The sequence below is a fragment of the Spea bombifrons genome, chromosome 13, assembly GCF_027358695.1.
Source record: "Spea bombifrons isolate aSpeBom1 chromosome 13, aSpeBom1.2.pri, whole genome shotgun sequence".
In the NCBI taxonomy this organism is placed as follows: Eukaryota; Metazoa; Chordata; class Amphibia; order Anura; family Pelobatidae; genus Spea; species Spea bombifrons.
The window spans coordinates 6,554,151-6,579,898 of NC_071099.1; the positions used below are offsets into that span (position 1 = coordinate 6,554,151).

Here is a 25,748-nt window from a genome sequence, read left to right on the forward strand (position 1 = left end):
AGGTTGCGCACATCGCGCACTAAAATTCAAGTCCCCTGCAGTGCTGCACGGGACCTGGATCCTCTCTGGCAGCCAGCCGCTTCTCCCCTCCGCTTCCGTTGGGGCTTCCATGATGCACGTGAGGCATGTGGTGCTGAAAAATGAGTATGTTTCTTAATAGTTGGATTAAAAACTCTCCAGATATCACATAATTGTGTTTTTTTATGACATTTGTCAGAAGTTTAGCTACTTAATCTAATTTCTTATTAATTATTTCTGCTCTTCTTAGCATCTTATCCATCTCTATGTTGGGGATGCAATTGAAATCGCCCGCCATTATGATTGTTCCTTTAGCATAGTAAATATTTCGTTTTGTGTCTTGCAAACTATTATCAGATATCTAGCTTCTGGGTCTGACTCCTGGAATATAATCTCTATATTTATATTGGACAAGATTATCACTGCAACCCCTCTTGTTTGTTTTTTTTTCTCTTAACCCCTTCAATCGCAGGGGTTTTTGGTACCCCAAGTCCCGCAATTTTGCCATTTTTGCGTAATGTCAGTTCAGCGATTGTTCTCTTTTCCTGTGAATGGTGATGTAAACTATATATTATTTTTTCAAGGAGAGATAGAGCTTTATTTTAATACAATAGTTAGATGATTAGCTGAAAATTTAGGATAAGAAAAAAACTAGCCAAAATTAGAAAAAAAACACAATTTTTTTATACATTTCCCTCTGAATCCTCACAAAATTAGGTAAACTGATGGAAAATCCCCTCCAAGTTTATCAATTCAAGTGTCCTGATTTCAGAAATACCTTATTTATGCAGATTTTCCCAGCACTTATAGGGAACATACTATAAGGCGTACATTATTCATAGAATTTTTATGCTTATGACTTAACGGGTTTGGGGGTTGGGAACGACGGCAGGAGGGTTATAGTGTTTAGATGTTGTGTTAGGGCAATGGGATGTAAGGTTTTTTCTTTTCATCTTTTTTATATATATTTTTTTTATTTTATTTTTTGTATTTTTAGATATATATTCATTTTTTTTGTTAGCATGTGAGAATCATGGTTTCTCACTCTCTTCCCTGCAATTCCCCTGCACCGATCACACTGTGAAGCTGTTACATGAAATCGGACAGCAGAATGCTGGCTTCTGCTGTCAGGGGGCAGTCCAGGCTGTCAAGCGTGTCCCTGCCGTTGCAAGAAGGGCAGGACGTACCGGTACGTCCATAGGGGATTCTTAGGATGCATTTTTTGGACGTACTGGTACGTCCATAGGGGACTTAAGGGGTTAAGGATGAGGTTATAATTATTGATATGTCTTCTTCTGTTCTAAGCCAATAAGTTTCTTGAAGAAAACATAAATCTTATTTTAGATCCTTTTTCTGGTAGCACATACACCCGGCTTTGACATTTCACAAGAACATGAAACATATAACAATATAATAAAAAAGTATATGTCAAAGAAACAAAAATAGGGTGGGTAATAGTCACCCTTCCTCTTGTTCAGCACAAGCAAAAAGACTGGGTTGAACCGGCTGGTCCTTCCCCTCTTCCTGGACCAAATACCACTGACCCACATTAAAGAGAAAAAACGTGAATAACCAATAAGTGAGGGCACCCTCTTGGAGTTCGCAGGCAATATTCTTCAAGATCTGCCAAACTGGAATAAAATAAATAAATAATAAATAAATAAATTAAACCACCACGAAGGGAAATCTGAACCAAGGTCTGTATTACAAAATATACAAAAATCATCTGCACACATAAGTGATATCTAATAAATATATATATAAAAAAAACTATATAATAAATTAATGTGTATATATAATGCATGTAAAATATAGTAACTCAATTAATTCATATACTTGTAAAATCATACAACTGAAACCAAATCAAGTGTACCCATGATTAATATAAATTAAATATATAACAGTATAATAGATACCAAATAAATTAAATTATGTATAGATATATAACAAAACATTAATTTTCCCCTTTTTCTTAATAAAAAAAAATTTTACTTCCCCCTTCCATTTCCATTTTCTCCTTTTCTTTCCCTTTTTTCTTTTTTTTATATAAATAAATAAGTGAATTAATTTATATATACAAAATTATAAAGACAATGCTATACTTGTGAAAACATACATAAGATCTAAATCATCTATACCCGTGATTAATATATTAATAAATATATAACAATATGATAAATACATGATAAATTATAGATATATGACAATCCATAAAAATATATACATATAAAAAAATAAAATAAAAATACTCGCGTAAAATGTGTACATATGTGAATGTGTGAGAGTCCAAGATATTGAAAGATAGTGAAAAAAATAAATCTATAATATTATTTCGGCCTGGTCGCCTGAAAAAAAAAATAAAAACACCAAATCCTACCATATACGTGATGTGTGCGAAGAGAAACCAAAAATAAGATAGGTGGTGTGTGCCAAGTGATATGTAATAAAAAAATAAAAAAAGGTAGGATTTAATGAGCTATCAATGTTGAATTTCCATGACCGGTGCATTCAAATTTCTAGTGTGTTCCTTTTTTCTTCAATCAATGAATTAGTTTCAGATGACGTTTGCTGTCAGTTGCTACCACTTAAATATGCAGTCCAAATGGTGGCAGCTGATGGCAAACAGCATCTGAAACAATAGATGCACCAGTGGTTTTGACCTGCTGGGCAAATGTTTTGGGGGTAATTAGTTTTGTCAAGAAAACAATATAAAGGCAAAATACGTGAAATTCAGGGAGAGAGTGCAGATGGCTGAATATCTCCACCTCACTATTCAGAGCAAATACAATCACAACACCTTAAAAAAAAAAGTTTTGTTTAATTCATGGAAGATAGTAGTGGCATGGACAGCAGGATAATCCCAATGCAGTGGAGATGTCGTCCAAGCTGACTAAGAAAGGTGCAGAGAAGTTTTTCCACCTTAAAGCCTTGCGGCAGGAAGAGGGACAAGATTGCAGCACCCTGACAAAGCCTTCATTTCTGCAACAAATTTCTGTGATGGAAACACCTTCAGAAGCTGCTTCTTTAGCCCGGGACAGGAACCAGAGATACAGCATACAAAGGGTTAAACGAATAAACCTCTTTGCATATTACCCCAAGAACCAGACAGAAATAGTATTGAGGTAAAACAGGGACTGAGTTTTATTGAAAACTCACCAACCCACATTAGCATGGTCCGAGGGCCATCTTCAGATGATGAGGGAAAACCAGGTTTCCCGAATGAGCTCGTCTCTGAAACCAACCTGTTCCCAATTGTGTGTACAACATAGCCCCAAAAGGGTGCTTGGATAGGGCAAAGACAGCCGTAGCTACTGTGCTCAAAGTTCGGCGGGTATTCCCAGCCCAGCCGCCAAACAGTTATACGAAATTACAGCTATGACCCAGTCAGGCTAAAGAGCAAAAAGAACGGGTAAACGGGGCACGTGAATGTATGGGACATATCATCATACCCGGGAACTTTTGGCCTCTGGCTACCCGGAGCCTTCCCTTGCGGGACGCGGCCAGGACTGTCTGCTGACGTCGGGGGGAGCGGTCCCGCTGAAGTCTGCTGGAAACACCCCTAATTCAAGGGGAAATTGGCAGGGAGCAGGGCATGTCAAGATTCGGGTCTTGAACCGGAGAAGTGGTGCTTCACCCGGCGATCTCTGGGTCAAACCCGGAAAGTTCCCAGTTATGCTCTGTTCTTGATAAATGAGGCAAACTTCCTCTGCGTGAGGTAACCAACAGCCCCAAATGCTCATTGGCCTCGTCGGTGAGGTACGGTTGGTATCCCTCTATGCACAAGAGAGCAAGGAGGTCCATGTCTGGACTCGTCTTTGAGACATTAGCCCCTTAACAACCAATGATGGGCCAGGCACGTCATGCAAAAACGGTCAGTTAACGTTCAATGTTGGGCCTGGCACGTCATGGCATTAAACAAGCGTAACCCCTTCAGTCCAAGGGGATTTTGGTCCCGGAGCAATTTTTGCGGTATGTATGCGGTTTTGATACTATAGTTAGATAATTAGCTGAAAATTTAGGATGAGAAATTAGGTAAAAACTAGCAAAAATTAGAGAATATATATATATATTTTCCCTCTATAAATCCTCACAAAATTAGGTAAAGTGACGGAAAATCCCCTCCAGATTTAGCAATTCAAGTATCCTGATTTCAGAAATACCATTTTTATATTTCCATACTTTCCCAGTACTTATACGGAACATATTATAAGGTGTACATTATTCTTTAGAAAGCCGTAGAATGTTTACATTAGGTATGATGGGATTGCAACTCTAATTTTAAACAAATAAACCAAAAATACCCACAAAAGTATATAACCCCGTCCAAAATTGTTTAGCTGCATCTCCCGATTGTGGAAATACCCCCACATCCTCAGTTTTTTTTCTTTCTAGAGGGCCATATCCATCCCCTACATATAGTACCCTATAGGGTAGTATTTTTTATACTTATGGCTTAACGAGTTTGAAGTTTTTAGGGCAATGGTATGTAAAGTTTTTTTTTTTTATTTTTTTTTTTTAATGTTTTATTTTATTTTACAGTGTGGTTAGAGGTCCTCTCCCTGGAGTGCACTCAGCCGCTGGGGAGTGATGCTGTCTGTATCCCCTCCCTGGTGCTGCTGCTGGAGAGATGGGCCGGCTGTGCCAACTCCCGGGACCTCACTCAGCCGCTGGGGAGGGATGCCGCCTGCATCCCCTCCCTGATGCTCTGGCTGCTGCTGGGGAGATGGGCCGGCTGCTCCATCTCCCGGGAACTCACTCAGCGGCTTGGGAGGGACGCCGTCTGCATCCCCTCCCTGATGCTCTGGCTGCTGCTGGCCAGATAGGCCGACTGCGCCATGTCCAGAGACCTCACTCAGCGGCTTGGGAGGGACGCAGTCTGCTTCCCCTCCCTGATGCTCTGGCTGCCGCTGGGGAGATGGGACGGGTGTGCCATCTCCTGGGACCTCACTTAGCCGCTGTGGAGTGATGCATACTCTCATTGCTGCTCCAGTTGCCGCTGTGGAGATGGGCCACCTGTGCCATCTTCCTGATGAAGAGGACAGAGGCTAATGACACTCTGCCCGGATGCCAGCACTTCAGCTGAGGCAGTAGGGCCGGATGGTGTTGGACCGTCGCAGTCAGTCTCTGGGGCCACAGAGAAAAGTGGGCAGAGACCAGCGGTACTCTGCTCTGATGCCAGCACTTCTGCTGGTGCTGTAATATCCTCGGGCTCTGGAGCAGTCTGCCAAACGTGGTTTCCCGCTGCCTACCCGGTGCCCTAAGTATAGCACTTCGGCCATCCCTATTTGGCATTAGTCGGGGCGTAACATCCCTGCCTGTTGGATCCTACCCAAGACCTTATCCAGTTGCCGAACATGCTCACCCCAAGAGCCACAGCAGATTGCGATGTCATCCAGGTAGGCACAGGCAAATTCCTGGAACTCCTCTAGTAACTGATAAACCAATCTTTGAAAGGTGGCGGGGGCATTCTTAATCCGAATGGCACGATCTTGAACTGGTACAGGCCAAATGGGGTGATGATTGCCGACTTGGGAATAGCCAAGCGGCACTGGCTAGCCGGTCTAGCAGTTAATCTACCTGGGGCATGGGGTATGCGTTTGTTGTGGTCTTTTCATTAAGCCGTCTGTAGTCAATGCAGAAATGGGTTGTTTTGTCTTTCTTGAGGACAAGAACAACTGGGGAATTGTGGGGGGGGGGGCTCAATTACTCCTAAAGCCAGCATCTCGTCTAGCTCTTTACGGATGTGGCTCTGTACAGCTTCTGAAACCCGGTAAGCGGGTTGTCGGTGAGGGGCCTGATGCTGGGTTAACTGGGTAATCCCGGGTAGGGCAGAGAATAAGGGAGACCTGCGTTGTAGGACTGCCTGCACTTGGGCTTGCTTATCTGGGCTGAGACGAGGTCCTAGTTTAATCTGCTCTAGGCTCCCATTAGTACGGGTCTCTGCGAGTAGATCGGGGATGGCTTTGTCGCCTGCTTCCGTGGTGGAAGGGGTACATATGGCGGCTATGTCACCACACTCAATTTGTCTGCCTGCGACTCGGACATCAACTTTATAATCCGACGTCTGTGTTTTGGAGAGGGCATTGGGCTGTACCAGGGTTAGTGCCGCCCCAGAGTCTCTGAGTCCTTCTAACAGTTGCCCGTTAATACGGACTGGTTGGTAATGGTGCTCCCTGTCCCTACCGGAACCTTCCTGGTGTGAGCAGAGTCCGGGGGTGCATGAGTAACAGTGATCCTCGGAGTACTGGAGGGATTAGTCCAATGCACAGTCTTGAGGGGGCTTACACAGTGCGCTTGGCGGGGTAACCAGGACCTATTTCGTTGCCCGGCAGAGGTGCCCTGATTAGCTTGGTTTGGGCAGTCCCTAAGCATATGGCCTGGCTGCCCACATTGAAAACAGTTCTTGGGGTCAGGATAGTTCTGTGGTGAGGGCCGAAAGGATCGGGGGAGGCGGGCCCTCGTGGTGGGCGTCTCTGAGCTGCAATCAAAGGCCTTGTCGCTGGTAAGGGGCCGGCATTAGCCCGGGTTGTGGGCAGTTGTGTGCCGCTCGGATAGCCGCCGGATGTCTACAAACTTGTCTGCCGACTGTGCGCTTTCTTCAGGTTGGGTGGATCAAGGTCTCGCACCCAATTTCATACATCCTCTGCGGCGTATTGGAAAAAATGTTCCATTAAAATTTGCAGTTTCCTCAAAAGAAGTGGCCGCAACATCCTTGCAGCCAACTGCGTACCGCCTGGTCCATACGGTACGCCCATTCTGTGTGCGTGTCCCTTGGCCCCTATCGGGCTTCTCTGAACCGTCTCCGATAGGTATCTGGCGTGATGGCATAACGAACCAGGAGACGTAAATCCTGCAGGGCTGGGGACGGTCATCAATTTGTAGCTGTCTGCCATGGTAATAAGAAGCCAAAGGATACTTTTGTGGAAGCTTTCGATGCAGAGAGGAGACTATCCCTTCTGGCACCATAAAAAACACTCAAAAAGTACCACCGCAAATTTTAACAAAATTAGTAAAATTATTGCATGCAAAGGGTTAAAATACCGGCATTTGAACTACCCTGGGGTGTCTGGTTTTTAAAAAATATATGATTTAATGGGGTGAATTCAACTGACTGGTGTTATGGGTTCAAAGGGAGGATCATTTCTCCACTGCTTCAGCAATACTCCTCCAGCTTCCAGTAAATCAGCCCAACAAACAGCATGCAGATCTGAACAGTCTATTTAGTAAGCTCCCAACGTAGTGGACAAAACCAGTCGCATTAGGTTTAAAAGCAGACAAACATTTATTACAGGGAAAGGCAAGCTTTTATGCAGAAAAACATCAGATAACTGGGGTACCTCAATTAATCTCTAACAATAATGAAGCTAGTTCTCCATCAGGTACTCTCATTATGCAGTTACGGGATACAATGGGGAAGGGGAGTGTACGTGACACACGGGACATAATACAATTACCTTTTGGTGAAAATACCTGTACGCAACACACATAATCGGATTAACGATAGGGAGTTTCCCCATTGTCTGGAAAACAGGGTGCCCCCAGCCTACACACAGTGGTACCCCCAGCCTACACACAGTGGTACCCCCACAACCAGTATGTCCCTTGATGCCTCTCAGGGTGGTCAGTCAAAGTATAGGGGACTGTGACATGTTTGCAGTCCGCCTGAGAGTTCCAGGGGAAATCCACCAACTCCCGCTTAGGCATTGGATAAAGGGACAATAGTGCGCTCTGGAGATGGCACAATCCACACAGGAAAGATAAAGCTGGGATGCAGGCCTGTCCTGTTACAACCGGCTTCAAAGCGATGGCACAATCCACACAGGAAAGATAAAGCTGGGATGCAGGCCTGTCCTGTTACAACCGGCTTCAAAGATGTCCCACATAAGACAGAAAGACCATTTGTCAGAGCTCCAAGTTTAAAAAAAAAAAAAATGCATTCCAAACAAGCCGACAAACCCATACATGGGGGGGGGGAGAGATTACTGTACTTGGGAGATGTTGCTGAACACATATAGGTGTGTTGTTTGGCTGTGACATATCGTATTTGCTCGATTATAAGACAAGTTTTTTTTTTCAGAGCAAACGTCTGCATGATGTGCGCAGACATCCTCCGCTGCTACCCGACACTTCTGGGGCAGCTTTGACGGAGCAGCAGCATGATGTGACCTTCCGGTGTTCAGTCATAGAAGCCCTGCGGAGGTCCCGGGTAGCAGCGGAGATTTTCTACGAGCATAGCGCAGACGTCCACCGGTTGCCCACACTTGACAACAAGGAGTCTGAAGCATGGAGGAAAATCTAGGGATGCATCTGTAATTCGGGGGCATATATACATGGGTATAAGGCATATCAGGAGGGCAGATTGGCAAATAGAGGGGACTAAGGCATGCCTGGGGAGCAGAGTGGTAAATAGTGGAGTGTAAGGTATATCAGGGAGGAAGAGTGGCAAATGGGGGTATAAGGCATATCAGGGGGGCAAAGTGGCATATAGGTGAGGGGCAGTGTGGCGTATAGTGGGAATAAGTCATATCTGGGGGGGCAGAGTGGCATATAGGTGGGTATAAGGCATATCGGGGAGGGGGCAGAGTGGCATATAGTGGGAATAAGGCATATCTGGGGGGACAGAGTGGCATATAGTGGGCTATAAGGCATATATCGGGGTCAGAGTGGCATATAGGTGGGTATAAGGCATATCGGGGCAGAGTGGCATATAGGTGGGTATAAAGCATATCGGGGCAGAGTGGCATAAAGGGGGTATAAGGAAAATCTATATAAATTATGTATTTCTGAAATCAGAACACCTGAATTGATAAAATTTTTGTGAGGATTCAGAGGGAAAACATTTTCAAAATAATTTTTATTTATTTTTTTTTAAAATTTTCTCTAGTTTTTACTAAATTTCTCATCCTACATTTTCAGCTGATCATCTAACTATGGTATCAAAATAAAGCTCTATCTCTCCTTGAAAAAACAATATATAGTTTACATGGGTACACTATTCGCAGGAAAAGTAAATAATCGCTGAACCGACATACCACAAAAATGGCAAAATTGCTCCGGTACTTGAGGAACCAAAAACCCCTGGGACTGAAGGGGTTAAAAAAATAGTTTACATGTCAATATTTACTAGTAAAACTTTTTTCTTCTAAGGTAGCTTTTTTTTCTTTTTTTTTTTTAAAAATAATATTCAAATTTCAGGGGGTTGTCTTATAATCGAGCAAATACGGTATACCAGGTTATGAATTCATACCTGAAGTATAATTTGTGTGAAGAAAAAATAATTACTACCACAAGCTTTGGCAAACACTGGTGATAGAATCTTGTGCATGGAAAGGGTTAAAATACCAGCACTTGAAATAACTTGGGTTGTCTAGTTTTCAGAAATATATGGTGTTATGGGTTAAACTGAATTAGCTGGCTTCAAAGATACCTGAAATAGCACATGGGGCAGAATGACCAGATTTTGAAATCACAAAACGCTACTTGTACTTATTGCCCAATAATTTGCAGGAAAAGGCAAAAAAAAAAAAAAAAAACATTGGGCGTTTCTAAACTCAGTACAAATAGTAGACTCTATTTAGCAGAGTTTTTCATTAGCTTTTTTTAGATGAGTAAAAGATTTTCAAAATAAAAGCGAGAAAAAGTTATTTTTTCAATTTTTTATCCTATTTTATAGGAAATTAGATTGAAAATGATATCTGAAGAAGTATAACTTGTGTGGGTACACTAAATGGGAGGGAACAAAATTACAGCAAAACACGAGCCCCGCAAAAGTTTTAAAACAGCCTTGGTCCAGAAGAGTACAAAAATAAAAAAATAAACCCAGTCTTTAAGGGGTTATTGGCTCTCTTCTCAGGAAGAGATTATTGTTGTAATAAACATAGTCCCATATGGAATCAGGGCCGGATGGTGTCAGTAATATTTGTAATACGTTTTTCTCAAATTGTATGGAACAAGGCAGCTTGATCTTACTTGTCAGAAAGCAAAACCACTCCATGTCTCCTAGTGTTGAGATGCTGAGAAGGTCTTTGCCTGGCTCAACTGATCTTATTTGGCCTCTGTGTTATCACATTTTAGTATTCCTGAAGAGTTCATATCTATTATGTTCCTCTATCAAAACCCCTTTGTAAAAGTTCTGAATATTGTGCTTATATGCACATTCTCTACTTCTATGCTCTTGTCCATTTTGAAATTGTGTTTGTGTGGTTCTAATTAGACTTGAGCAACAGCAGAAAGTTCATGTTTGTTTTCGGGTGGGAAAATTATTCGTATTCGACAAACTTTGTCCCAACATTTTTGTTTTCGGAAATCCCATTCATCCCTCCGAGTTGCCATTGAAACAAGAAATAAATGCACAGAAAAAGTTGAATTTAAATTGTGAGACATTGCTCCATTTAATGTAGTTAAAATGGCAACGAGCCAATGTACGAAGATTTTCGTACTGCGCACATTCATTTTCTTTCGTCCAATGTTGCGTTCGTCGTATGGAAAAAAAGACAAGATTTGGAACGAAAATGCAAGTCTAGTTTTAATATTTTACCAGGACTGTACAGTAAACTATATCTGTTTTGCATTGATTTGATATTAGTTCACTGGTAAACTGTGTAGTGTTTTCATTCACTTCCTCTTTGTAGTATTGTTTTGTTTTTCCCTAAGGCCATGGGCATCAATGATTTGCTGTCGTTTGACTTTATGGATGCTCCCCCAATGGAAACTTTAATCACTGCAATGGAGCAGCTATATACCCTTGGTGCTTTAGATGACGAAGGATTGCTCACAAGATTGGGACGCAGGGTAAGTCGAGGTTGTGGTGCAGTTCTTGACTATAACTTTAAATGTTTGTTGTTTTTCTATCATGCTTAACCGTGCTTAAACCTAGACATACCTGTTTTTCAATTTTGAACATGAGTGTTAGTGCAATATAGGTTTTTGGCATAAGTTCCCCTTTCACTCATCAATCCACAGAATATTATCCTAGTTGTCTTGGGGACAAGAGAGAGAGAGTTGAATATATCTACCTGTATCTATATATAAAATATTCATAAACCACAAACAAAAAATCTTGTAACCAAAATATGATATGCCATATTCAGCATGCAGGCCAAACTTCAGGCATAAACAAATAGCAATGAAAATAAACTGACTATTCTACTGGGCAACTTTTGCTTTACATTATAAGCAGTCTCTTATCTCTCAGGCTCTGCGTCTCCACTCCACCTTCTCACAGGTGAAAAAGTGATTGCTCTCTGCATATGTTCTTGTTTTTTGGGGGGCTTGTTTTGAAGATCCCTAATTAGTGCTATAAGAGCAACCTGAACTTTAACTCCCTCTAGTCATTCTGAGGGTAAAATAGCACTATTCACTCACTCTGCCACAATATATACACCCATCAGCCATAACATTATGACCACTGACAGATGAAGTAAATAACACTGATAATTTTGTTATCATGGCACCTGTCGGTGGGTTCATGTGGTCCAAGGAAGGAAAAGTGGTGAACCCGCGACAAATCCAACAGACGAGCTACTGTAGCTCAAATTGCTGAAAAAGTTAGTGCTGGTTCTGATAGAAAGGTGTCAAAACACACAGTGCATCATGGGTTTGTTGCGTATGAGGTTGCATGCGGCTGCAGACCTGTGAGGGCAACCATGCTGTCCCCTGTCCAATGCTGAAAGGGCCTACAGTGGGCACGTGAAATTAAGCATTGGATCACGGAGCAATGGAAGAGGGTGGCCAGGTCTGATGAATCACGTTTACCTGGAGAACACGTCACCTGGATGAATCTATGGAGGCCCCCCTCGCAACTTACAGGACTTAATGAATCCTTTAGAGGACCAAGTAGAGTCCATGCCTCGACAGGTCAGAACTGTTTTGGTAGCAAAGGGGGACATACACAATGCTAGGCAGGTGGTCATAATGTTATCGCTGATCGGTGTGTGTGTATGTATATATATATATATATAATATATAAATATAAATAAAAGAACAACCTACATTTCAAAAGACAGAAACGCATTAAAGTAAATGAGGATTACACGAGGATCTCCTGAGTTTAACAATTTCCCACATGCACAGGTTGGGCATGCTTATGGGACATTACACGGTCTAAATAAGAACATTATTTTCTAAAAAATAGCAAAATATGTCTTTGTGACAGTACTCTGACTTGGCATTTGACACTTTCAATGTTTGCTCAGGCTAGTACTTAGCGTCTAAAGTCTAGCTAGGGAAGGCAGCACACAACAGTAACAAAAACAGGATGCACTGCCTGTAAATCAGACTTTTACAATAAAGGGGACAGAAGAATGCTTCATGTGACCTACCACCAATATTAAGAAGTCGGTACATCCACTAATCCTATGTTAACTTGGACTGTTGAACAATACGAGATATAGTTTTTTCATAAATACCTGTTTGTTTACAGATGGCAGAATTTCCCTTGGAGCCCATGTTATGTAAAATGCTCATTATGTCAGTACATCTCGGTTGCAGTGAGGAGATGTTAACAATCGTTTCAATGTTGTCTGTTCAAAATGTGTTCTACCGTCCCAAGGTAAGTGATAGTTTGTTTTATTATTATTTAAAATAAAAGCTACTCTATTTAGTTTGAAAATTCATTAACCCCTTTGGGACCGAGGCTGTTTTAACACTTTTGCAGTGCTCATGTTTAGATGTAATTTTCTCCTCACTCATTTAGTGTACCCACAAAAGTTATATTTTGCTTTTTCTGGACAAGAAGGGCTTTCTTCAGATACCATTTGATCATATCTAATTTCCCATAATAAAAATAATGAAAAAAAAAGTTTGTGGTAGTATTTTGTTTTTGCATTTTTTTTCCAAACAAATTGTACTTCGGGTAAAAATGTATAGCTCCAGATATGTCACTATCAAACAACACCCCCATGTGTGTTCAACAACATCTCCCAAGTACAGTGATACCCCCATGTGTGGGTTTGTCTGGTGTTTGGGGTTAAAAGGCCACATTTGGGGAGTGCGCTTCTCCCCCCCCCAATTTACCCCATCAAACCATTTTTTTTTTTTTTTTTAATTAGACACCCCTTGGGTATTTGAAATGCTTTTACTGTAACTCTTTCCATGTGAAGATTTTTGGGAAGATACAGCGCTAATTTTAGCACATGCTCATAATAAACTATTTTTTTATTTTATTTATTTTTTCCATTTTTAAAAAAAAAATATTTAAATATTTAACTAATCACATTGTGATTAGAAAGCTGGGCTCCATTGACTTGCATGGTTGAATGCAGTACGTGTATTCAACCTGCAAGTGGAGCCAGAGTTCTCTAGAGTTTTTGTGTGACATGCCTGATCCGTCAATGGACGTTAAGGAGTTAATCCTTTATTTTACAGTCTTGTGCACCATATTATCCTATTTGCTCGATTTATAAGATGACCCCCCCCATCTGAATATCAATTTAGGAAAAAAAAGAAAAAGCCTGAATATAAGACGACCCTATAGGAAAAAAGTTCTACCAGTAAATGTTAATGTAAAAAAAAAGTAAACTATTTTTTTTTAATTTTCCAACCTGCCCCCCCCAGTTATGCACATCTGCCCCCAGGCTTGCCACTCTGCCCCAGAAATGCCTTATACCCCCATATGCCACTGTGCCCCATGATATGCCTTTTAACCCTCTATATGCCACTGTGCCGCATGATATGCCTTTTGACCCCCTACCTACCACTCTGCCTCCAGAAATGCCTTATACCCCTATATGCCACTCTGGCATCTAGGGGGTTAAAAGGCATATTATGGGGCAGAGTGGCATATAGGGAGGTATAAGGCATTTCAGGAGGCAGAGTGGCGTATAGAGGGTTAAAAGGCATTTCTGGAGGCAGAGTGGCATTAAGGGGGTTAAAAGGCAATTCATAGAACACATTTTCAAATTTGGCATGGTAGTCTAATAACTGCAATAGTTGTCAGAGATACTGATTACCCCCCAAAAGTATATGTTTATGAACAGTAGATAAGTCAAGGTGTACAACTAGGGTCATTTTGACACTTTTCAAACAGGGATTTTATCGCCAAGTTTTGAGGTATTTATTTTGGGGGGGGGTTTGCATATGTTGCAATGTTGCTTTAGATTTCATATTATATTTTGTATAGAATATGTGCAACTGCAGAAAAAAACAAATTGTGTTCACCAACACCCCCTGGTTCCAACAAGGTCTCACATGCATGGTTCATGCATTTTTTGAGGAAGCTATGAGGGCAAAACTGGAACATGCACATTTTTGTGAAATTGGTTCAGAAATTTTTCAGAAATTGGTTTACTGGGCCCATATCTCATTTGGGACATTTTGGAAGCCCTCCACTGTAAATTATCCCATGAAAGTATATGTTTATGAACAGTAGACAAGTCAAGGTGCTCAACTAGGGTAATTTTGACTGTTTTCAGGCTTGTTAGTGACAAGTTTAGGCCACTGACATTGACCAGGGAGACCGATCAATAATCAGTGACTTAAAATGCCACGACAAGTGATCAGGTAATAATTATGTATTTTGTTAATATTTTTTTCCACAATTACCCTAGATGACCCCTCTCTCTTTCTAAGGGTCATACAGGGGCTACCATAATGATCAGATCACTCCTATTGGCCAGGAGTGATCTGATCATCGTCAGGCGACTTACTAAACTCACAGCATTTGACTTGGAAGCGCCCTGGACTTTCAGGTCAGTGCTGCTGTTATTTTGTTGATATTTTTTTTAACTCTTTCAATGCTGATGCTCCATTGGAGCACAGCATTGACTGATATTTAGTCCCCACAAGCTTGTGGGGACAAATGTTAACCCCTGCAATGCCGCTATTGTGTCATACACATCGCGGCATTGAAGCTGCACCATCGCTCTCATGGAGTGATCAGGCAGCAGGGGAGGGTTGGGGCTGGTCTCCACACTCATGTGGAGACCGAAGAACCCTCTCCCCCTGTCCCTGAAGCTGCCTCTGGCAGCTGGGACACAATTGCTGGTCTATAGACCAGCCATTGCAGGGAGTCTCTTTGATGACTCCTGTAGGTTTCCATGCCTACAGGAGTCATCAAAGGGCTTGTGGGGGCTCGTTTTTGCTGTTGCTGGTCTGCCTGGGCTTCCGGGATCGTGGCATTGAAGGGGTTAACGCTGCACAGCCGCCACCGCGAGTGATTTCCGCCTTCCGCAAGGTGGCGTCCGCCCTGTAAAAAAAAAACAAAAAAAAAAAACAATGAAGTTGAAAAAGTTCGCTAGAAGGTCTCCAGACCCTCTAGAGAACTCTGGCTCTACATGCAGGTTGAATACAGGTACTGCATTCAACCATACAAGTCAATGGAGCCCAGCTTTCTAAACACAATGTGATTAGTAAAATATTCAAAATAAATTTAACAAAAATATGGGGGGGGAAAAATGTGTAAAATAAATAAAAATAAAAAAAATAAAGTTTATTATTTTGAGCAAGTGCTAAAATTTCTCAAAAATCTCAATATAGAAAGAGTTATAATAAAAGCACTTCAAATACCCAAGGGGTGTCTAATTTAATAAAAAATGGCTTGATGGGGTAAATTGGAGTGGCCGGGCTCAAAGATAGGGCATAGGTACAGACTGACCAAAATGGAGAAAAAAGCGCGCTTCTAAATGTGGCATTTTACGGCTAGGTTTCCACTTGGTTTTTTGTTGCTAAAAACGCCCATAAAAACGCCAATTCAGCCACACAGCGTTTTTTTTTAGTGAAAAAACGCTGCAGCCAGATGTTAGCTGTTCTTCAATAGGAAATCGCACAATGCCATATACACTTGGCGTTTTTCTGTTCGGCGTTTTTTCAGTCCTCTGGCGTTTTTCTGCTTTTTTGGGCTCTGTGGCAGTTTTTCAAAATCGCAGCATGTTGACACTGGCGTTTTTTGCAAGGAAATCTTGGCGTTTTTCTCCAATAGAAGTCTATGGGAGAGAAAAAACGCCATGAAAAAGCCATGTGGGTTTTTTGCCTTGGCGTTTTTTATGGCGTTTTTTCCACAGTTACAATGCAGAGGATGGACCCAGTATCTGTGTGTCCTACGAGAAATAGGCTGGAAACAAACAGTTTCACACAAAACAAAGTTCACATTGAATTTTACACCATTTGGAACAAACATGCCATTACAAACAAACATACCCAACTGGATCCTGCGTGCCAAAAGCAACAGCAAACAATTTGCACCATCATTTGGGGCCAATCTTCCTAGAGGAGCAGACATTCAGAATAAAGCGTGCCTTACAAACCACAGAAAAGAGACAAAAGGGTCCGCCGGGGCGTTTAAGTAGAAATCTACCAAGGAAATGACATCAGGAGAGGGCAGATACTTGCCATTTATCCTAATCCCTTTTAGCTGGGTGAAACTTTTAACTTGTAAAGGCTGGAAAAACTGCCTAAGGTCAAAAAAAGCAATTTCCACAGGAAGGCTAAAACGCCAGAAAAAAACTAAAAAAAAAAAACGCCAAAACGCAGGAAAATGCAGTGGCAGTTTTCTTGGCGTTTTTCATCAAGAAAAAAAACGCAGGACAAAAACCCAAGTGGAAACCTAGCCTCGATCTCAAACGTGACAAACCCATGCATGTGGGGTATTACTGCACTCAGGATGTTGAGGACACACATTGGGGTGTTGTTTGACGCATATCAGGAGCTATGAATTAATTCCTAAAGTACAATTTGTGTGGAAAAAAATACAAAATTTAATTTTGGCAAAGGCAGGTGATAGAATCTCATGCATAAAAGGGTTAAAATACCAGCATTTGAAATACTTTGTCTCTAATATATGGTTTGATGGGGTAAATTGAAGTAGCCGGCTTCAAAGATATTCCAAATGACCACCTGAATTACGCATGTCCCAAAAGTAGCCTTTTACCAGCCAAACAATCTGACAACCCTTCTACGTGTGGGGTATCGCCATATTCAGGAGATGTTGCTGAACACATATTGGGGTGTTGTTTGACAGTGACCTATACCAGGACCTTTATATTTATAACTAAATTACAATTTGTGTGAAAAAAAAAAAATTACTATTACAAAGTTTGACAAAGTGTGGTTGTATAGTTAGTGCATGGAAAGGGTTAAACTACCAGCATTTGAAATACCCTGGGGTGTCTGTTTTTAAATATATGGTTTGATGGGGATTAATTGAGTTAACCGGCTTCAAAGATGTTCCAAAAAGGAGATGGAGGCAGAATGACCAGATTTGGAAAAAAAGGTTTAGAAATCATAAAACGCTACTTGTACTTATTGCCCAATAACTTACAAAAAAAACAGCAAAAAAAAAAACATAAAAACATTGGGTATTTCTAAACTCAGGACAAATAGTAGAATCTATTTAGCTAGTTTTTTACTTCCTTTTGTAGGTGAGTTAAAGATTTTTCAAAGAAAAGTCATAAAAGGTGTTTTTTTTTCAGATTTTCACCGTTTAATTTTTTTTATAGTAAATAAGATATGATCAAAACATATGGTATCTGAATAAAGCCCATCTTGCCCTGAAAAAACAATATATAACATGTGTGGGTACACTAAATGGGTGAGGAGAAAATTACAGCTGAACACAAGCACCGCAAAAGTGTTAAAACAGCTTCGGTCCCCCTTTGATAGGGTTTCGTGGTTCTTCCTGTTTCAGGTGCTTGAGAGGCTGGGACTTGGCCCCCGCTTCCTCCACCAGGTTAGGGCGTTGTACCATTCTCCCTCCGTGTGAATGGCCTGCTTTCGGACGCCTTTCCTTTGGGAAACGGCACGAGGCAGGGCTGTGCGCTGTCGTCCTTTCTATTTATTCTTATGTTAGAACCGCTGGCTAATGCTCTTTGGTTGAACTCTGGGATCTCGGGCCTTTCCGTGGCTGGCACGGAATATAAACTGTCCATTTATGCTGACGACTTGCTCTGCATGTTGTCGGACCCCTTGGTTTCCCTTTCCCATTTAACTACTGAATTACAGACGTTTCATTCTGTCTCTCAGTATAAAATTAATTTACAAAAATCCGAAATTCTGGGGTCCCATATTCCTCCTGACCTGGAGGCTGCCATTAGGGTCGCACATCCTTTGCGCTGGGTTGACACCTGCATGATGTATTTGGGGGTACGTATACCCTCGGATCTTTCTACCCTGGTGGCGGTTAACTTTGCTCCCCTTCTCGCCTCTGTTTTGGCGGATCTGAGGAGGTGGGCCTTTCCCCATATCTCCTGGTTTGGGAGGGTAGGGGTATTGAAAATAAATATCCTGCCTCAGTTTCTCTACCTGATTCAGACCCTCCCTGTTTACCTTACTAAATCGTTCCTTCATGCTTGGCATAGGGTCTTTACTAAATACATTTGGCATGACCGCTCTCCCAGGCTGGCCTTTAAATATCTGGTTGGCCCTAAGGACTGTGGTGGCCTGGGTCTCCCAGACCTTGAGGGGTATTGGGTAGCTTCTCATATACGCAGGGTCGTGGAGTGGATGGCCAGGACTCCGAAGCAGTGGGTACTCCTCGAAAGCTCGTTGTTTCCCCTCGAGATTTCTGCGGTGCCTTGGCTGGTGACTCCACCTAGGTTTCCCTCTCTCTCGTCCCATCCGACCATTGCGCCGACTTTAAGGGTGATTTAGAAAGTACCTCACTAAATTGGGCTGGATGGGCTCTCCTAGCCCACTGTTTCCTGTTTCCTCCAACCCTGTCTTTCCCCCAGGGCTTTCTCAGGGCGTTATTCGTCATTTCCTTTTCGCCGGGGAACGGGTGTTAAGGCTTGGCCATCTCTATAAGGATGGTGGGCTTAGGTCTTTATCCGACCTGTTGGGGGCCCCTCAGGCGCCCTTTGGTTCACTTTTTCTTTATCACCAACTGAGGCATTTCATCTCCTCCTTATCTCCTGCTTTTGACCCGGCTCGCCCGCTCACGCCATTCGAGCTTCTGTGCTCGGACATTAGTCGTCACTCTCATCTCCTAGCTTGTGGGAGAGGGACTTGGGCCGCTCCTTTGACTCGGATGAATGGACCCAGATTTGTTCCCTTGTACATAGGGGTGCCACTTCGGGTAGGCTACAGGAATCCGCTTACAAATTGCTCACGAGGTGGTACAAGGTTCCCGCGGAGCTGCACCGCTTTCTTCCCCGGGTCCTCCTGCAGTGTTGGAGATGTGAGGCCGGAGAGGGCACATATTTACACTTGTGGTGGGAATGCCCTCTGGTTCACCCTCTATGGTCCACGGTTTGGGAGGTTATTAAGGAATTGGGCGATCCAGACTTTCCCTTCTCCCCTGAGTGTATGCTGTTACATCACACCGAATTGAGCCTGGGGTCCTACAAGAGGTCCCTCTCTATCCACCTGGTTAACGCTGCTAGGGCGGTCATTCCTCGATTCTGGAAACAGCCTCGTCCCCCCCCCCCTATTTCTGCCTGGCTAGCTACAGTTAACTTTATATGTCAAATGGAGGACTTAGTTCTGACATCTAGAGGTAGAGGCTACAAGAATGGACTTAAATGGCTTCCTTGGAAGACCTTTCTGTCCTCTCCCTCCTTTCATAGGGTCTTGGGGACTTCTGTGGGTAGCCCACCGGCCCTCAACTTCCCCTAATTCTCTAGGTCCTTGGTAGCAGGCTTCGTTACATCGTACGGTTCCTACATTTCTGTTTTACCTCCACACATATACCTGGAGGCCTCTGTAGCCTCATTCTGCCTTATTAGTACTCCGTCCGTCCACCTCAGTTGATTTTTTTTTTTTGTGTGTGTGTTTTTGTTTCGTTTTCGTTCTTTGCTCAATTCCCGTCCTTACTGTGCTGGGATTCCACCTGTAGGATACAATATGTGGGGCCTAGATGTGGGCTACTGCTGTACTATTGTACTTTTGGTCCTGACCCCTGGGGCCTTTGCTTTGGGCTCCTTGTTTCTCTTTTTTCAAGGGGTTTTGTTTTGTTATCTGCCATGTATCCACTGTGATCTCTTGCAAATTGTATCATCTCTCTGTATGTTCATGCATCATTGCCTTTTGTGCTATGTACCTTGGATGTATGGTTGTGTCTGTTTTTTAATAAACGGTGAATTGAAAAAAAAAACAGCTTCTGTCCCAAAGGGTACAAAAATAAAAAATAAGCCCGGTCCTTAAGGGGTTAAATAGACGTCTTGTAGATGTGCAGATTCACATGCGTTTGAAGAAAAAAATACAAACTGCTGACTTATCTTTGGTACTATTTGGTATTTTCTATTTATATCACTATTTTGTAGTGATGTCGCAACTTGTAGCAGTTATACTTTACACACTGATAGGTATAGTTCCAATATTACAGTATTTATAAGACGACCCCCCAAAGTTTGAATATTAATTTAGGAAAAAAAGAGTGCATGAATATAAGACTACCCTATAGGAAAAATGTTTTACTAGTAAGTATTAATTTGCATGTAAACTATTTTTCAAGATATGACTTATACCCCCTATATGGCCCTCTGCCCCCCCCAGGTATGCCTTATACCTGCCTATATGCCACTCTGCCTCCATGATATGCCTTTTAACCCCCATTATACCACTCTGCCCCCAGAAATGCCTTTTAACCCCCTTTATGCCACTCTGCCCCCCAGAAATGCCTTTTAACTGCCATTATGCCACTCTGACCCCAGGAATGCCTTTTAACCCCTATATGCCACTCTGTCCCCCAGATATGCCTTATACCAGCCTATATGCCACTCTGCCTCCATGAAATGCCTTTTAACCCCCATTATGCCACTGCCACCCCAGAAATGCCTTTTAACCCTCTGTATGCCACTCTGCCTACAGGAATGCCTTATATCCCCCCCCTACTTACCAATGCTTCACCAGACTCGTTCCTCGTACTTCAGACTCCTTGGTGTCTAGTGGGGACAGCCGGTGGACGTCTGCGCAAAGCTTCTATGATAGAGCACCAGAACGTCACGTCACGCCGGCGCTCAGTCATAGAAGCCCCCAGAGGAAGTGCCAGCAGCAGCAGAGGTTACCAGAGAGGAGGATCCGGGTCCCCTGCAGCGCTGCAGGGGGATCTGGATCTTAGTCTTATAGAGCATTTGCTCTGAAAAACCTTGTCTTATAATCAAGCAAATACGGTATTCATGACTAAGAGCATCTGAAGACCAAACTTATGGATAAATCACATTGCTACAGGTATTAAGTACGCATTATGGTTGAGCCAGAGCAAGTGCCTTAGCATATAAATATGCCACTTTTATCAAGAGATAATCCTTAATATTCTCATTCAAGTTATTTGTACATTTAGGACTTAAGTTGAGCAGTGGACAGTGCATTTTGCAGTTAAAAGAAAAACTACTGACCTAACTAAAATTAGTAACAAAATTCTTGTAGAAATACACAGCGTTTAAGTTGAGTCTAGGGTGATTCTAAGGTATCAGTATCATTATTATGTCTTATGGTATGATCTGAGAAATGCTAGATTGTCTTCGGATAAAAAAAAAAAACTCTGTAGACTGGCCCATTGTATATTAACAATATCACTCACAGGAACTCGAAATGATAGTTACCTTATTGAATGTCCAAACATGATAGCCAACATTTCTCTTGTAGGACAAACAAGCTCTTGCAGACCAAAAGAAGGCGAAATTCCACCAGACTGAAGGGGATCATTTAACTCTGCTTGCAGTATATAACTCCTGGAAGAATAACAAGTTTTCCAACCCTTGGTGCTATGAAAATTTCATTCAGGCCCGATCTTTGCGGAGAGCTCAGGATATCCGCAAACAGATGTTGGGCATTATGGATCGGTAAGGAAAAACATATACCTTATTGTAATTTGCACAAATATTAGTTAACAGTAGATTGGTTGTCTTTAGATCCAAGGTAAGATATCATGGTTTATGGAATAAATAAATACCTGTGTCAATGCATCTTATCTAATTGCTTTAGTTTAGTTAGTTAAATGGAGAATTGGTTAGCCAAAGAAGCAGTCTGTAGAAGTGCTTAAGTGTATCATAAAATGGAGTGGTAAATTTATCCATTATTAGTTGTAACGGTCGTTTCCCAGAGGTGACATTGAGCTGTTGCAATAAGGAAACCCAATGAGCTCTTCCCTATTGCCCAAAAAGAGGAATGTACAACGTAACTGTGTTGGAGTGACCACCTACTAGGGCTGCAATTAACGATTATTTTCATAATCGATCAGTTGGCAGATTATTTTTCCGATTCATCGGATAAAAAAATGAATGTAAATTTTTCATTTATTTAAAATAACTTAATAAACAAATGATGTTAAATACAAACAGCAGAATAAAAAAAACTTTGATAAAATGCATTTCTTGTCTTTATTTCCCAACCAGCCCCCCCAATTTATGCACATTTGAGCTTGCCACGCTGCCTCCCACACATGCCACACCACGCTGCCTCCCACACATGCCACACCACGCTGCCTCCTGCACATGCCATGCCACGCTGCCTCCCACATATGCCACTGTGGCCCCTGATATGCCTTATACCCCCTGATACACCACTCCGTCCTCCCCAGACAATGCCATACTGCCTCCCAGACATGCCACGCTGCCCTCCCCACATATGCCACTCCACTCTACCCCCAGATATGCCACTGTGGCCCCAGATATGCCTTATACACCCTGATACACCACTCCGTCCTCCCCAGATATGCATTATACCCCCCAGATATCTCATAGTCCCCTCATAGAGTCACAGACCCGTTCGCATCACACTGACACCATACTTTTAAAAATAATCTTCACTGCCCCCAGGATTTAGATTCCCCATAGTTTGCCCCCCCTTACCTCTAACTGCACCTTAAATTAACTTTATTAGATTAATTAAATTAACCCTAGACACCCCATCAACCGCAACTGCCCCTAAATTAACCCTAAACACCCCATTAACCACAGCATCCCCTAAATTAACCCTAAACACACCATTAACCACAACTGCCCAAAATTAACCCTAAACACCCCATTAGCCACAGCTGCCCCTAAATTAACCCTAAACACCCCATTAACCATAACTGCCCCTAAATTAACCCTAAACACCCCATTAACCACAGCTGCCCCTAAATTAACCCCCATCTCCCCTAACTTTCAGCAGCCCAAATATTAATATTATACTTAGTTAGATGAGTGTCACAGCCTTGTGGTTCCGGGAGAAGGAAGGGGCGGGGCCAATTGTCACAGTGATTACAGGGAGGGACTGGTAAGTAGGAGCTGCTGCTGTGAGTCACTGAAATGGATTATATAATGAGGGGTATTTTTCAGAGCGTTTGCTCTGAAAAACCCTCATCTTATAATCGATAAAAATCGATTCAACTAATTCATTGGCAACGATTTTCATTATCGATTATTATAGATTTCATCGATTAGTTGTTGCAGCCCTAAAAACTACTAAAAGTAATAAATAATTTTGTTTTGTTTGGTCAAGCTACTTGTTTTACTTCATGTACGTAATGGGGGTTTCGTTTGGTCAAGCTACTTGTTTTACTTCATGTACGTAATGGGGGTTTCGTTTGGTCAAGCTACTTGTTTGCTTCATGAGAAGGGGGGGCAGTTTTGTTTGATCTGCTCTTTCACCCGCTTCTCATACTAGCTGGGAGGGAGGAGGGGTTCATTTTCTCAAAGCTGCTCACCAGCCCAACTTGCCCTCTATTAGTCCATCACTTGCTTCTCATGGGAGGGGTGTATAAAAATATATGGTTTGATGGGGGTATATTGCATTGGCAGCCTTCAAAGATCTCCTAAATACCATAAGGGGCAGATTTGGAAAAAATGGCTTTGAAATAGCAAAACGCTACTTGTACTTATTGCCCTATAACTTGCAAAAAAAAAAAATTAAAGTACAAATATTGGGTATTTCTAAACTCAGGACAAATAGATGAGTAAAAGATTTTTCAAGTAAAAGTCAGAAAATTTCCTTTTTTTCTCTCCCAATTTTTTACCATATTTTATACCTTTTTTTATAGTGAATTATATGATACAATCCAAATAATGGCATCTAAAGAAAACGTTTCTTGTCCTGGGAAGAAAAAAACTATGTATAACTTGTGGGTACGGTAAATGCAAAAGAAAATTACAGCTAAACACGAGGACCTCAGAAATGTTAAAACCGCCATTGGCGCGAAGGGGTTAACCCCTTAATGACCTATGACGGGCCAGGCACGTCACACAAAAATGGTCAATTAACAAGCTGGCACGACATTGCTTTAAACAAGCTTAGAAAGTGATCTATGATCACTTTCTTCTCTCAAGGCATTCAGCAACACCAATGTCTGTGGTTCTCATAATGGAGCTCACCCATGGCTCTGTAAGCTGTTAGGATCCTGTTTTTGCCCTGAAAATGAAGAACTTTGAAAATCACTGGCCTCGGTCCCCTCCCCAGCCTATTTTGTGGGCTCTTTCAATTTGGAGTGAATGTCTTTGTGGTACTTCAGACCCATTTCTGCAGGAACTTTATCAATTGGTGCGGTTTGACGCTCTCCGGTAAGTTAACCATTTTTAAATTGTTCCGTATGCTCCTATTTTCTAGATCATCAACCTTCTTGCATAGGAGCTGGATAGTTGTTGTCTGGTTTGTCATTTCCTCCTGCAGCTACGCAACCACATCCTCAAGATGATGTAAGACTTCGGTAATCTTGGTTGTGTTAGCATCAAGTTTGGCTAGTGCAGTGTCAATGGTAGATTTGATTTCCAGTAATCTGGCATCAAAAAGTGGCCATACCGCCTTCAGGGTCACCTGGATAAGGCCACTCACATTTGACCCTGTGATCTGGGGGAAGTATAAATGGGAAGTGGAATCCTGAGACATATCAGATAGTGGTTTGAGCTCCTCTTTGAGTTGGAGGCTTTGTCTTTTCCCTAGTTTTGGAGTGGACTGGGATGTGGCAGTTTGTTTTCTTTTGTGACTGTTTCCTTTGGGGTTTGCTCACAAACTTCTCCATAATGGGAGATAGACTAGATTGCCAGCAGAGAGATATTGCACCAGGGAGAAGATCAAAAAATGATATCACAGGGTAATTCTAATAGGATTGAATTTAAAATCAAAATTCAAAACAGTCTCTGGGGCAACATAAACAAATTTAGTATACGTCACTAGCCAGGGCTGTGATCTGCTATTGTCATGGGATCCTGGTTACATTTAGGGCACAGCATAGAATCCGGCAACGTCAGCAGACAGGTGTCTCCAGACCCCTCACAAAGGCAGTCCATTGAGTATGTTACACTATTTTAGGGTGCGGTGTCAACTAGGTATGAATTCCAGGCATACCATATTTGCTCGATTATAGGACGAGGTTTTTTCCAGAGCAAATGCTCTGAAAAATAGCCCTCGTCTTATAATCAGGGTCGTCTTATAATCAGACCTCAACTAGGTCTGACTATGAGACTAAGATCCAGATCCCCCACAGCGATGTAGGGGACCTGGATCCTCCTGTCTCTCCCCCCCACAACCACCACACTTACCGGTACTTCTGAGTCCCCGGTGCTTAGTCCGGGCAGCGTGTGTTACATTGTTCCCAAATCAAGTGTATGAAGTGGAGAATAATCCTCATACATCATTCTTCTGCTTTACCTTGAGTGAATATTAGCTTGGAGAATCAATTGAAATCTTGTACTGGCCTTTTGTGGAATTATTTAGGGGTAAAGGTGGCGGGACCTTTGGTGGCCTGTAGGGCCACTCAGCCTATTGCAGAAGCATACAGGGATGCCAGAGATGATGCAATTTTCCTTATCCAGAATTCATCTTCATCTCCTAGCTGCACGTGTTCTCACCTAGTAATCTTTCTTTGCATTGATTGTATGGGT

General features: G+C 42.2%; 1 protein-coding gene across 1 annotated transcript in view; it reads left to right on the top strand.

Moving 5' to 3' along the window:
• Positions 1 to 25,748, top strand: part of DHX8 (DEAH-box helicase 8) — a 114,719-nt gene that overhangs the window by 86,665 nt on the left and 2,306 nt on the right. The window contains exons 20-22 of the mRNA XM_053453632.1: positions 10,672 to 10,809; positions 12,440 to 12,568; positions 21,535 to 21,731. Of these exons, the coding sequence (XP_053309607.1) occupies positions 10,672 to 10,809; positions 12,440 to 12,568; positions 21,535 to 21,731 (464 nt within the window). The remainder of the gene's footprint in view (positions 1 to 10,671; positions 10,810 to 12,439; positions 12,569 to 21,534; positions 21,732 to 25,748) is intronic.